The sequence below is a fragment of the Tyto alba genome, unplaced genomic scaffold (assembly GCF_018691265.1).
Source record: "Tyto alba isolate M040663 unplaced genomic scaffold, T.alba_DEE_v4.0 Super-Scaffold_2, whole genome shotgun sequence".
Lineage (NCBI taxonomy): Eukaryota > Metazoa > Chordata > Aves > Strigiformes > Tytonidae > Tyto > Tyto alba.
The window spans coordinates 30,181,334-30,196,122 of NW_024881282.1; the positions used below are offsets into that span (position 1 = coordinate 30,181,334).

The window sequence follows — 14,789 nt, forward strand, 5'->3', positions numbered from 1 at the left end:
TTAATCTGCTCATTAGTCTCCTGTACAGCTTTTCTCAGTGAATGTCGTACTCTTATGGGATTTGTTTGAACACAGGAAACCTCTGATATAGCTTAGAAGACCTACTTGACATGTTCGTTTGCCAGCTGATGATTTATGGTTTGTCATCATTGTTGTATTTATTTCAAAAATAAAATTAGTACTGAGATTTTTTTTCAAGAATCACATTCATTTCAGTGTATGATGAAGCCCACCTTTACTGACTGTTTTACTGAGATGTCTGTAATTTAATGTAGAAGACAAGAGAAGAAGAGAGTTTGACGTTTGATTTATTTGTCAAAATCTCCTTAAAAATTTAGTGAAGGGTAAAAAGAAAGGGTAATTAGGAAGAGAAAAGGAGAGGATGGGGAGAGAAAAGTTGGTGAGTTGGTGTGCTGGTTTCAGCTGGGATAGAGTTAATTTTCATTCTTAGTAGCTAGAACTGTGTTTTGGATTCAGTAGGGGATTTGGTATGAGAAGAATGTTGATAATACACTGATATTTTCAGTTGTTGCTAAGAAATCAAGGACTTTTCAACTTCCCGTGTCCTGCTAGTGTGCAGGTGCACAAGAAGCTGGGAGGGAGCACAGCAAGAGCAACAGACTCAAACTGGCCAATGGAATATTCTATATCATATAACGTCATGCTCAGTATATAGATGAAGGTTGGCCAGAAAGCTGCCTTCTCTCTTCAGGGATTGTGGTTTCAGGATTTCCCTCCCCTGGAGTCGCTAGCCGGGAACAGGCTGGGCATCGGTTGGCAGGTAGTGAGCAATCTTCTGTGCTATGAAAAATGAACAAGTGCTGTTCACTGTGAATTACAGCAGTATTTTAGGCTGCATGTTCTGTAATGTTACATATAGTTCTGACATACCTCTCTGTAGGTTCTCTCTTAGACTTTTGTTGACTTTTCCCTTAATTTAGTTTTTTAATTCTGGTTTAGCATTCTTAATATTTTAAGTCATAAAGCATCTTTCAGAAGGTTCCTTGTATCTGGCAGAACAGAGCTTTGTTACAGAGAAGCCTCAGAGCATGCTTATCTGAAAACCCATACTCCTTAGCTTGTTCTAAGTCTTTTAAAGGAAGGCCTTTACTTCACCTGGAAGTATTCCTCATAGTTTTCTGGATGAAAAAAATAAGATTATTGGCAAAAAATGTGGGGTTTTTAGCAAAATGTTAGCAAAATTATTTTTCTGTTTCTGTCAGTCTCTTGGGAGATCTAACTGAACAAACAGCAAAGAATAATTAATTCAATGTATTTTTACTTTTTCTCCTGTGAAATTCTGTGATTATGTGGAATATGCGTAAAGAGATTTGGATTATTTAATCTATATTTGCTTTCTAAAGCTGATCAGTTAAATTTTAGATTTAAAAACTCTAAGGTCTGTGGGTTGATTTAGAACAGGTTGCTGCAAGTATTCAGTGTTCTGCCTTGCAGAAACTTGCAGACACTTCCAGTGCAAATAATGAGATGTGCAAATATAGATAAAGGAATTTAGTTCTGAACTATTGCTTCTTTGTACCTATTTGTATCACATAAGTGCTGTTTTTCAGAAGCTCAAGAATAGCAAATAAGGACAGGGAGTGACTACGGACAGAAAATTATTAAAATAATAGTGAAATGTCATAGAGGTATTTTATTATTTTTCACACACACAACTTCAACACAGTTCAAACAGGATAACACAGACCTATCTAGCTAAAATAAAATAGCAGGCACAGGGCCTACCAGTCCCAAATTCAGAATAGTGTTTATTTTGCAGTAGAGTCAGTTAAGAGTCTTTTCCACAGGAGCAAATAACACAGTACCCAAGAAGTCAGAGTTAATTAGAACATGCCAGCAATACTGTTCCCAACAGAGAACATGCAAATACTGTAAACAATCTTTTGCCAAATACTTTCAAGCTTCCTCAGTCATAAAGGTTAGTAAATCCCTAAACTCCTGGGATATTGAGCCCTGCTGGAATGCAGTGTGCACACTAATGCTCATTCAGCAGTGTTTGCAATAGAATCCTAGAATTTTGATTCTGAAAGGGCTGCTTACATCATCTTCCCTTCCCCCTTGCTAGTGTACTGGCTTACTACCTGTCTGTTGTGTTATTTTTCGTACATGTTTAGGTGGGTGAGACATTCTCCCTTTTGAGACTTTTGGAGCATCTGCAATTTCCTCCATTTGATTTTCCTCCCCCAAAATACATGAGGGAACAGGAAGCAATGAAGTTTTCAAGTTTAATTTCTTTAGCTGGTGTCAAACTGAATCATACGATTGGCTCATTTATTAGTGGACCTGTAAGTAAAAGTTTCCCAGCTTAGTAACCATACCATAGAAGAATTTTCTGGTGGTTTCCATATGCTTTTCAGCTTATGTACTGCAGCTTTGAATTGGTATTTCCTGGAGAAACTCTGCTACTGGGTTTGAGACAGTAAATAAAATTACAAGCTTGAAAGTTGTGGTCAAAGCGCTAAAGTAGTAAGCTTGCTTTGTGTGATATTGTTGCGTTTCCACTCTTCTGGAAAACCAGACCTGTTAGCATCAGGTTATTTGTACCGTGGTAGCACCTAGCAACCCATGGGTCAGTAAACTGTTGTGGTCAGCACTGTAGACATGCTGTACTGAGTGCTTCCTGTAGGTTTACTTTTGCATGTTTGACAGTTTTGCCTTCTCAGGCTCCTGACCAAGTTTTTGCACAAACAAGAAAGACAAAAGACTAAATTCACCTGAATAGGCCTTGGGGGAGCATGTGTCCTACCCTCTTACAGGAATCTTTAGTGCAGATTCAAGTGATGGAAGTGGTGGAGTAAATTATTGACCAGATTTCAGGGTGAAGTACCGAACTTGCCTTGTTCTGGCAAATGGAAGGACCATGAGTGTCTGCAGCATCTGGTTTCTGCCAAGTTAAAACTGGTCGCATTTTTAGTGCTGGACGCTACTGTCTTTTACAGCTCATGGAGGCCAGGAGAGTGTTGGAGAACAGAAACAGAGGAAATGTCAATAGCAAGGAAAAAGAAGAGGAGGAAAGTAGTAGGGAAAGTGAAGCAATACTTAAGGGAAACTTGTAAATTGTGTCACATGGTTCATATTGCTGTCACCCTTCTTAGTTATTCCTTGTCTGGCATCTTGTTGAAAAGAGTGAACATCAGTCCCACAGGGATCTATCCTTAATGCTTATGCCTCTCCAAAGGCGAAGTACATTGAACGCTACAAACGAGGAGGAGGAAGAAGTAGCTGAAGATGCCAAGAAGCATGTCCGGATGACTGTCAGTCTGGCTCAATATTCTTTTCCTGGAAACAGGAATGAAGTTTTTGTTTTGTGTCCATTGATGACACAAAATGAAGTGAAAGGCCCAGTAAATATAGCATTACTGCCAAATACATCATAACTGGGGAAACTACGTGAGCTTGAATTTAACTGTTAAGGCATGAATATACCAATACCTAGTATCCTGTGCTTATCCCATGGTCCTGTGTTTTTTATTATCTGTAAAGCTAGAGTTTGATAAACACTTGGCTCTAAATTGTTCATGATTATTTAATTGGTGAACTGGTCGACCAAATTGTAAGTGTGCAACTTTATTTCACCTTAGTTTGGGGGGGGGTGGTGGTGGTGGTGTGCCTACTTCTCCAAACACAGAATTATTGAAAGCATGGACAGCCTAATTCCATGCAGTTTGGTGGCTTACAGTGTAGGTACACCGAATAATAACAGTATTGTGAAGCTAAAGTCAACAAAACTATTCTATTTTTCTGCAACATTCTTAAAAAGAAGTAGAAAAGAGGAAGGAAAAGCATTGCTAGGTAATGGATTCTCCCCAGATCAGTAGTTTTTCAGAAATTGTTATAATGCATCAAAATTAATCTTTTCTAGAAACCTTTATGTGATCAGCAATGGTTAACATCACAGTTGTTCTGTTGCCTTCATATCTAAAAACAAGTCTGTAACAACAGTACGGACCTGACTCTGCTACAGAATAGTCTTGTTTAATCTAGGAGTATGTAAGTGTATAAAGAGGGAAACAGTAATAGGGACAGATGAATTGGTCATTCCTGTGGAAGGATTAGGGGGTTTATTGCTATACTCTAGTGGTACAGAAGGTCTCATTGTGAACTACTGGATTTCACGTGGCTTTATTAGGACATTTAAAATGTTATATATATATTATTTCTGATAGTGATTTGTTAGGTAGAAGATTGAGTTCATTATCTTTCTACAATACTGTAGAATGAAGCTGAATTCAAAATATGATAAAGTTGTTAAATAAAAGACAGGAAGATAAAAGAAGTGGAGCAAGATGGCGTTTTGATCATTAAAAAAAAAAGTTCAGGTATAATGGAGCATTGTTCAGTGGCAGACTAATGACTCTCTGTGAAAGAGAGGAGAAAGAGAGAAAAATTCATCAGATATGAACAGAAATAATTAACTGCTTTTCTTTCTGTCCTGTCTTGGTCACAGAAGCTGACATTCCAATTAGCAGCTATAGTATACAACGAACTCTCCAGGTTTTGAAAGGAGTTTTTGTTAAAGCACTATGAATTTGAGGAAAGATGCCGTGATGATATTTCTGTAGAAACCAAGGAAGAATAGATGTTGCCCATACAAACCGATTCCATTCATCTAGCCGGATATCTTATTAAAATAGTTTGCAGTCACAAATGATCACGATAACTGAAATGGAAGGTAGGGAGGTCCTGAAAAAGTCAACGAAGGAGACAAACTAGATATGTGGAAGGTGATCTACATCCATCAAATGACGGGGGGGTGTTTACTGTAAAATTTGAGTTTTTTGAGAAAATGCATTCATTTTCTAATATGTTTAAGAGGAAATTTCACCTGCCTCCTTCTAGTCAGCAAGGCAGAAAAAACACAGATGTAACTATATGCACATGAGTGAGTGACACCATGGATTACAAGATTAATTATGTTTTAAAGTTAAGCGTGTATATAAATACCTCTTGAACTTTGTTGGGTCAGCAATCATAAAATTGTAATTTCAAAGGAATGTTTATTCTAATCTGTAGATTTATAATGAGCCCAGTCTGAGATTTTAAAGATGAAGCATATGCCTATTCATATATTTAATGCATAATTTACTATTTTATAGTTGTGTGTTTGCATGTATAAGTGAGTAATAATAGTCTCCACAAGGCAGAAGAGGATGTTATTTCATGATTTTATTCAGCATTGTATTCAGATCATGGACTCTTTTTTTCACTTTGTCCATCAGCAATAGCAAGAAAATATACAGGTGTGATTTTGTGCACAGTCTTGAGTATTTGCAAATAACTTAGTCACATCTTCCTCCTCAAGGTAAGGATTTTTGCTGCTGGACAGGATTGGAAAGAGTATAATGAACCAAAGGTGACCTGTCCTGTCAATAATGAGAGAATGTTTGTTGTTTCCTACTTGTACATATATTTGTTTACTGCAGGATACTTTTAGGGTATAACAGATTACTAGTATATTTTTTCCTAAAAATGGCACTTTGGAGCATGGTCAAAACCCAGTATACCTTTGTGCTAATCTACTTGCCTGAGAACTCACAGCCTGTGTTTTTGATAGCAAGTGTGAGCCAAATGAAGCAAGTGTTATGGAACTGAATTGGAAGGAGCGCTCAGGAACAAAGCAGAGCAAATTTAGTAGACAGGCAGAAGCGGGAATGTTTGGTCTTAAAGATGCAGCTTTGCACACTGTTTACCATACAGGACATCCAACATAATTGCAGTTCTCTCTGTTTGATATTTGCTTTTTAAGGCTGGAGGAGAACTATGAGATTGCAGAAGGTGTCTGCATTCCTCGAAGTGCTCTCTACATGCATTACTTGGACTTCTGTGAGAAAAATGACACGCAACCTGTTAATGCTGCCAGTTTTGGGAAGGTAAGTTTAAGCAGCAGTGTGATGCCTTGAGCTCTTGCCTGGTTCAGGTGAGTTTGGATTATTGAAAATAATTAAATCATCATTTACCATTAGGGAGGGAGGTATGTGAATGGACTCTCTTTATGTATTCAAATTACTGGACAAAGGCTAACATTTTAAGTATTTTGATGGTTGGAATAATTTCTAATCATGACTAAGTTCCAGAATGCACTAAATTTTTTGGTGACTTCAGTCCCCAGCCTAGCTGACAGTGACATGGTATACAATACTGGCAGCCGGGAAGTTGAATACAAGCCAGTGTAAACACATCTGCATTGTGACCTGCACTGCTTTAACAAATACATATTTTTTTAAAAATAGAAGGATAATATATCAATCATTTAATTCTGGACCCTGTATATGCCATTCTTGTAAGCATGATATGGAGATCCCTGAACTGATGATATCAGCCCACACTGGCAAATTCACATGCTGGAGTACGATGCCTCCAGATGTGAAAGTCCAGAAAGCATCTAACAGCATTTGTGTGGCACTGCAGTTACAGGCTGCTAAGTTTTCTTTGTACTGTGATTCCTTGTGCTTCCACCTTCCAGTCCAGGTCTAGTAAGAGCCACTGAAGTTAACTCCAGACTCACAGTGGAGACATACTCTTAGCACAGAGGCAGCTGTGCATCGTCCAGATGTGAGCAGTAAAGCTGTTATGCTATACACCACTAGCAGATGTTAATGGCTGGCTGGGATGTTACATAAAGTTTGTATTTTGGATTTGCTGGTCAGGTGACGTTTTCCTCTCAGTGCAAAATAGGATGATATTTTTATATTTTTAATTTTTTATTTAAAACTGAAATTTTACTGTAGAATGTGTCACAGGCCTTTAAAACTTGTAGACTGTGAAAAAAAACAAAGTGTAGAGTTTGACACTGTTTTTGAAATGCTTGCAAGCATGAATCCAAAGCCAATTGTCTTGCAAGCTATTCTCTTCCAATGTTTGGAACATGTGTTCTATAGAAGTGTTGGGTATTCAAAGGAGGAAGAATGTTCCTAGGGTGAGTGTCTGTGTAAAGAGTAGGTGAAGGAGAAGAACGTATTTAATGAGGTGTCATTTGCTATAGTCCATCTTTATGTAGGTAGTTTAGCAAGGCAAGTAAAATGTACCATGTTGTAACATTACTATGTGCCTTAAAGACCTGCACAGCTCACTTGATTCTGTGTTATGTTTCTGTTTCAATACACTGCATAAGTGTGAATGAAATTGGTTGTTGTACATATTATTGCTACCAAGTGGTAAGTATAGTGGCAACATGTAATTTAGGAATAGTGAGAACAAGAAACAGATTTCATGCAGTCTAACACATTTGGAACATGGGTAACATTTACACAATGCTATGCTACTTTTGCTGCTGCTGCTAAAAATTCTGTGAATTGCAAGGTGTAAATCCTCTGACGTTATTTCATCAGAACATAAATTTACCAGGGACTTCACCAGTTTTCAGTATGAGGCAGCCTTTTTACACTGTATATTACTCCATCCTCCTTCTCCCCCACCCCTCATACACACTCTTGTTCATTGGTAGGAGAACCTTGACCTAGCAGGACAGGTACAGTGTCTTCTATCCAAAAATCATGGCATTCCAATGTGGTTTTTATGTGCTGTGATCCAAGTGTTTTCCACCTAGTTGCAATAAAGTTCTGAAGCAGTGATGCATGAAATTTGGTTTCCATTTTTGTGGACAGGAGGCCATACAGAATTGTCTTAATACTGTTTCAAACTAGTGCTTCATGTGGCAGTTACTTTTGGATATGGAAACTGAGCCTTCTGCACAGGTGTGTCCACGAACACTGGCACAAATACTGAAGTGAAACAGGCTTCTACATTTACAGAACCCGGAGCAGACCCCAGTGATTCTTTCCAACCTATTATTGCTAAGAAAATGCACAGTCATGAAGATCTGCAAGGCAGACACCCACTTCATTCAGTCAATAGTTTGTAGTCAGCTTGTCCTTGGGAGCAGGTACATGGATGAAGTTTTAGCCGACAGAGTTGTTATCATGTGACTTAAATACTGTGTTGGCAATGTGTGTTGCATAAATGCTTTGGAGGCAGTGTGGTGAAACAGGTGCTATTTGGGGGGTTCCGCACTTAGCTGCTGAAACAGAGACCCCAGACATGTTTGTCCTCATTGGGAATCATCAAGAGCCCTGCAGCTGTCATCTCCTCCAGAGAAAGGAGTTAGTTGTTCTGTGAAATTGTAGACAGTTCGCCTTTCAATAGACCACATTGAATTTATGATTCATCTTTGAACTTTAGCTCTGTGGGCAATGTTAAACATTTAGGCTTTTTCCTTAACAGACTGGTAGTTTTTAGAAGGAGACGTAGAGTTCAGCACATTAAAGCAATCTGTAATAAGTAACATCCTAATGTATTGTTACACAATCAGTTACATCTCAATTAACGTAAGAGTGTTGATCCCGCTTTTAAAGATATCACTGGAGACGTGAAATTTGCCTGAAAGTGATCTTTCCAGATTAGGGTTTTGTAGACAGCATTTCAGCCCATGCGTACTTCTTAAGCCTGATGTAAGTCAAATATATCCACAAGAGATCATGGCAGGGAGAACAGGCAAGTTGTTCATGAACAGCTGAACTAATGGATCTTGTTTCCTACCATCTCTTATGTTTTCTAAATCCATACCCTTACCTAAATCTTATATAATATCTCCATATTTCCCTGCAGTATGTTCAGTTATTTCCAGGTCCCACGCACTACATCAAGGTCTTGCTTTTGTTTTCTTACACATCTGGTACACCTTCTTTCTATGTTATTTTTAGATTCCCTCATGACTGTATATCTGCCTCTCTTTTTCTCTCCTCCCCCCATGCTGACAGCTGGGCAAGAAGAAGCAGCACATGGGGTGGCTGGTTCAGAGCAGTGGAAGTATTGACCAGTTGCCTCATACTCATGGTTGCCCAGTCAGGCAGTGCCAAATGGCTCAGCTAAAGCCCAAGCTTTCTTCCCTGTCTCATCCTCAGCCTTAACATCAATATGCTCTCCCCATTAACCAGCCAGTGCTTTTTGATAAACTTTTAGGTGATGGACTGGACTAGAGGAATCTGGTAGTATTGGATTAATGACGCAAAATTTGGTCTCAGGAGTGGAGAGATTAACAGAGAGATGGTAATATCTCATAGAGTGTTTCCTGAAGAAACCAGGCTAATAGCAACAGAAGTAACAAGAAGAGGAAAGAACAGAATTACTGTATAATTTAACACCTTTAAAAAAGAAACCTATATTCCTAAACCACATGAAGTACATATAAAATAAGGAAGACTCTAATATGGTTATTAATGTGATATATTCTTATATGACAGAGAGCTGTAGCTTTAATACGTTAACCAAGATTTTAGTGCTTTACTCACCCAATTAATATGTGAAAATTACAAGCAGTCTTGTCCATACTACTGTTTGCCAATCTGCAAATAGCTATGCTACCTAGACTGTCATTACAGAACTTTTTCTTGCCTGCAAAAGACAGGACCAAGCACTCTTTTACCCATATACTTTAACTAAACGGTGACTAAGGAGGGCCCTGTATTCACTGGTTACAGCTCAGCAACCACAAGCGGAGACTCCAGTGTTAAACTTCTGATCTTACTGCAAGCAGCAACGCACGTTATATTCAATAAGATCATGATTTCACCCAAAAGTGAAGCAGAATAAGTAAAAATGTTCTATGCAACCAGTGAGAAGACAGAGAATTAGTGAGGAAGGGCAGGTGTGTCACTGAGTTATTAACAATAAAATGTTGCATTTGAGAAAAAGCTTTCTCACAGTGAACATGTTTAGACTGTGAATTAGTCTTCAGGCAGAAGAGTGAAAGCCCTGTTGCTGCGGTCACTTAAAAAAGACGGCAGCCTTGTGCCCCTCAGCCCTGTGCTGCAAATTCCTTGGGCTCTGCTTCCAGGACCCTGTGGACTTGGAGAGCAGTTTAAGGTGTTTCCAACTGGAGGTTCTGCTGCTGCCTGCAGTAGGGAAGGCTGAGCCCCGGTATATGTTTTTTTTTTCTGAGCAGTATACTAACATAAAATGCCAGTGATAATTAACACACTGAGCTAGGAATGGTGGTGGATGAAAACTCTGACTAATTGATCTCAGAGGATTTAGTTGCAAAAGACAAATCATTCTGAATTGGGGCCTCCACTGAATCAAATAAAAAGCAGGAATGTTTTGACCATTTCCAAGCCCTTCAGTAGCTATTGCATACGGATGGGTGCTGTAAGGCTTGTTAGTTCTCTCCTAGCTGTAGCACGTCACCCAGCTGTTCAGCTGGGATGGCAGGCCTATTTCGTTTTTATTTGCAACACTGATTTTTGTTCTTGTTTCTTTCGTGACCCTGTATGAACCTTATTTTCTTAATCAAGCCCCTCGAAGACGTAATCTTCCTCCTCTGCAGTGGTTTCCCCTGTCCTCCATGTCCTCAGTTCATTGCTTTAAATATACTGTGCAGTGCTCTCACCTCCCAGACCCTGCTGTATCTCTCATACAGAACACTTAGTTTCTCATGGTGCAACCTCTTTTGCATCCTCCTGAAGTGTTCTTCTCACAACTCCCATATGCCCCCTGGAGGTTAAATACTTTCCTCTTTTGTTTTTCTTTTTTTCTTTTGGTGCTTTCCTGCCATGTCTTTTAATAAGCAATAATAATTTAATATTTGAAAAGGAAAATGAAGGATGCTGACACTTTGTAGGGTGGTTCTCCCCTAACCTGAAGTCCCTTTACATCACTCTGGGAGCATAACAAGGTTTAACATAGATGCATGCTCACACTAATTTTAGAGCCTCTTTGTTGCTCCCTGACTGGCTTTACTGTAAGTGAAAATTAGATTCCAATTACTTTATCTCACTAAATAAAGAAAAGTCCACCATAGGTTTGTAATATTGGCTAGGAAAGAGATCTTTTACATTTTTGACCAATATTTCCACCCCATTTCCAAAAAATGGGCAGAGGCACAGTTATACCAACAGAAAAATGCTTTTTTTACGCAATAGTTTGCTTTGCTCCAGGGAGGTACAAGCTGTACCAGACAGAGTCCTCTTTTATCACTGTGCACTGTCTCTATGCCCAGAAATTTTGCCAGTAGGACTGCTCCTCCAAGCACGATTAGCATAAGTAGGATTTACAGTTTCATGCTATCACACTATATATATTTAATGTTTGAAAAGGACAGACAAGTCTGTCTGACAGCCTTATTGAAACCTCTTTGATAATGACATTGTGACGTGATTGCATTCTGATTTGTCTTTGTATTGAAATCCACACATCTGGAAATTGACTGCTGTGCATGAGGAGATACTTCTCATGAAGATGTATTTTTTTTTTTAACTTTACTCTCAATCTGCTCCTAAGTAGCCTCGATATTAACTGGTGTAGCAAAGCCAAATTTAATTTTAGTGCTCTCTTCTGATAGATAAACCAGCACTTGCATTATTATGAACAATTACTACATATGGAATGGGGTTTTTTTATTAGATTTTTTTTCTAGTCAATATAGAAAAGAAAAATAAAACAGGGGGAAAATCAAGCTAAAGCTGAGGATGTGGTTTCAGTTTATTGCATTGAAAGTCCATACCAGTCTGTTGGTGCTATCTGAGCAGTCCCTGCTTTTCCTTCATCCCTTGTTAACAGCTAAGGTCCCTGACTGAAGGACTGTTAATACCAGTATGGCTTTTCTTCCCGATTCAGAATCTTCTAGGCTGGGCTCCTCTGAGGAGGCCAGTAGTACCACAAGTACCAGAGAAGCAAGTGGTCATGCTGGTGTGGGGAACGGGGTTCCTACAGTGTAGCTGGAAGGGTCTTTGCCCCCTTGGCTCTGCTTCCCCGATCCCTTGTCTTATTACAGATTGCTGATTATTGCCTTTTTCTCCTTGATCTTGGGCAGTAAGAAAACCAGCAAGGACACCTCAGTTTCTTTGGAGTGACTTTTCCTTTCCCAAAGATTCGTCCTCTAGCAAAAGGATTTTTACAGGCTTTGCTGCTTGAAGCATCTGGCTTCTAGTTAGGTCTTCGGCATGAAGTAGAGCAGCCTCTGGGCTGCTTTACCTCATGCCTTGTCAACATGTCTCAGAGACTGTTCTTACAGCACAGGGTCTGCCAGAGTGCAGGGATCTTGGCGCTCAGCCTTTTCCCACAGATATACTGGGTGATGGCAGTAAGCATGCTGGCACCAGTACAGAGCAGGGGGAGTTGTGCAGGGTTTTAGATCTGCTTGGCTTCAGCAAGTCAGAACTGAAAGTGGCTGCAGCTCAGCTAAGCATCTGAGTCAGAGCATTCGATGTTTGTAGCTTTGTTGGGATGCAGTAATCTGTTTGATCATGCCTTAGGCTGAATTCCATCTGGCCAGAGGAGCTGCTGAAGGAGGATATTGTTGTACATAGATGAATTTGAGGAGAGGTCTCACAAACTTCACTAAGGGATCCAGTTCAATTGAAGTTCCTCATGGAGTACAATCTCCATAGCAAGCAAAACTGGACACAGGCATTAGAGAAAGTGCCAGCAGGCTTTTCTGACTTGCTTTGCAGTATCAGTTGAGATGTATCAGTGCTAGAAACAAGATCTTATCCTACAGCTAGACCATACCCCGTTCCACAAAATGATGAAAGTGAGTGGAGAGAAATGGGAAGGTTACTGAATTGAAACAAACAGATGTGGGGTCCAGAATACTGGACCTGTACACTACATAGTCTTCTCTCCTGTGTCATGCAAGTAAGCAAGCATGGAGTAGAGAGGGGATAGACACAGTCCCACCTTTTCTTCTTTTCTTTGCACAGTTTGGTGGATTTGGGGGAGAGGAATGTTATTTTTTAATGGACTAATTTGATTATGCTCTTTCCTATTGGTGGATGTTTCTTGGGGCAAAGCTTTCTTGACCTTTTCCTCAAGGTCATGTGGTGTTAAGCCAGCCCCAATCCATCTTTGAACCAAAAGGTACCTGTTAACATGGGTGTTAACAATAACAGACTGTCTCAGGGCAAGATTTTCAAAAGCGCTGAAGCAGAGGGGGAAACCCCAGAATGATCCAGCTGGAGCAGTACCAGGCCAAAGATGAATGCGCCTAAAAGTCCTACACTTATCATATAAGATTGAGGATATAAGCATTGTTTGTGTTTCACAGCAGTGAGAATAAGGAAACTATACCTGTGTGGGAGTATAGTTATATTTGGCATCACTGGTTTCTTTTCTACTGCATTTAAGACTGAAATAATAGAGTTTGGTAAATAAACACAGATCTTCTGTACCTGACTTCATGAAAGAAAATCATGCCCTCCTAGATATGGGACTTGAAACTTGATCTGAGATAAATAGAGCAAGGCCCTGTTATGAAGAATTCTTATCAGAGGAAAGAGAATTCATTCCACTGTATTTAGAATCTTTCTAGAACCTCCTGGAGCTACAGAGCCTGGAGCCTGAAATCCGGTTCTCGTTCTGGCAGAGTGTAAATGCTGGGTTGCAACTTAATCTGATTTTATTTCATTAGCCTGGGAAGTTCTAGAAGCACGGCTAAAATTATTTCAAATAGAAAGGAACAAGAGTCATGAAGAATAACATCCCTCTAGATCAGATGCATTAACAAAATGAACATGCCTTTTGAAAAGTGGCAATTTAAATTATTCCAGGGAAAAGACTTCTAAAAGTTATCTCTCTATGGTCCTGAGAGCAAAGTTTAGTATTTTGACACAGGAGGGAGGAAAAAATTACATCAGAAGTTTCCAGGCATCTCTGATTTCTTCCATCCTTAATTGTTTGCATGAAGACAAACACATAAGATGCTTTATAAGCCAGTTTGTTGTTTTGTTTTGTTTTGTTTTTTTCCCTAATTTGTTTTGGCATCTTATATCATAGAATGACTTTGGTGAAACAGTTGGGAAACATAAAGTTCACGGTTTGATAGTGGATTCAATGAGGAGTGATGGGTCACAGTGTAGGGATGAAGGGAGAATAGACAATACATTCCTCATTTTAAAGCCAGGGCTGGCTCTGCTTGTGTTGGAATGTCACAGCACTGGAGATGTGAGGAGAGATGCAGTGGCAGAAATTACAGCTGGCAGTAATCAGGATGAAGGAATGCACCTTTGCAGCCATTTGTGGGTAACAGAACAGCTCCTGCAGTTAGCCATGTCTAAGGTTAATAGGTTGTGCAGACTACAATACAGACTTTTGCAGAGGAAGTGCATTTTTCTAGGTGTTGCTCAGAAAGCTTTCTGTGTTTTGCATAAATGCTCAAGTAACTTATTTAATTTTTACTGCATTATTTTAAGAATGACCAAAATTACAAGTAACTAGATACTGAATTCAAGTTTATTCAGACACCTCTACTTGGTTTAAAAAGCTGAAAGGGGATAAAAATCCTGTTAGCTCCAAGATCTGCGCAATGCATGTTGAATGTTTTACTACCAGCACTGTAATCTCAGTGTGAGAGAGTCATATGAGAAGACTTTTCTTTCCTGCATTCACTTTGGCTGCCCCATACGTTCAGAGTGGAAAGGTTACTGCCTGTTAGAGAAAAAAAGTCTGCCTTATGTTTTACCTGCACAGGCAGTCCTAAAATCATGTATCAGGATTGCCTGCAAAAGGATTAAACAAATGCTGACCTGGATATACTAGTCGCCTGAAAAGGTGTAAACAATATATATGTTGTTTTATAATGTAATGACTTCTATCTAGCTCTTATGTATACAGTAAGCAATCACCAAAAGAACTATGGAGTTGTAAAAAGATAATACAGATCTTAATTTTTTTTTTAATCAGGAAAGGCGTACAAGATCTTCTATAGGCAGAAGGCAAGATCAGATCTTGAGCAGGGTGCAGAGGAAAGAGAGTGAGAATACAACCAAAGTTTAGTA

The 14,789-nt window shown here is 39.3% G+C and overlaps 1 protein-coding gene across 2 annotated transcripts in view; it reads left to right on the plus strand.

Annotated features, from left to right (window-relative positions):
- Positions 1-14,789, plus strand: part of RFX4 (regulatory factor X4) — a 100,524-nt gene that overhangs the window by 27,311 nt on the left and 58,424 nt on the right. Inside the window, exons 1-2 of one of the 2 annotated variants that reach the window (XM_033004443.2) lie at positions 698-781; positions 5,768-5,891. In XM_033004443.2, the coding sequence (XP_032860334.1) occupies positions 5,826-5,891 (66 nt within the window). In that variant the 5' untranslated portion in view covers positions 698-781; positions 5,768-5,825. Of the gene's footprint in view, positions 1-697; positions 782-5,767; positions 5,892-14,789 lie in introns of those variants that run through there. The other variant, XM_042793385.1, reaches the window with a different exon arrangement.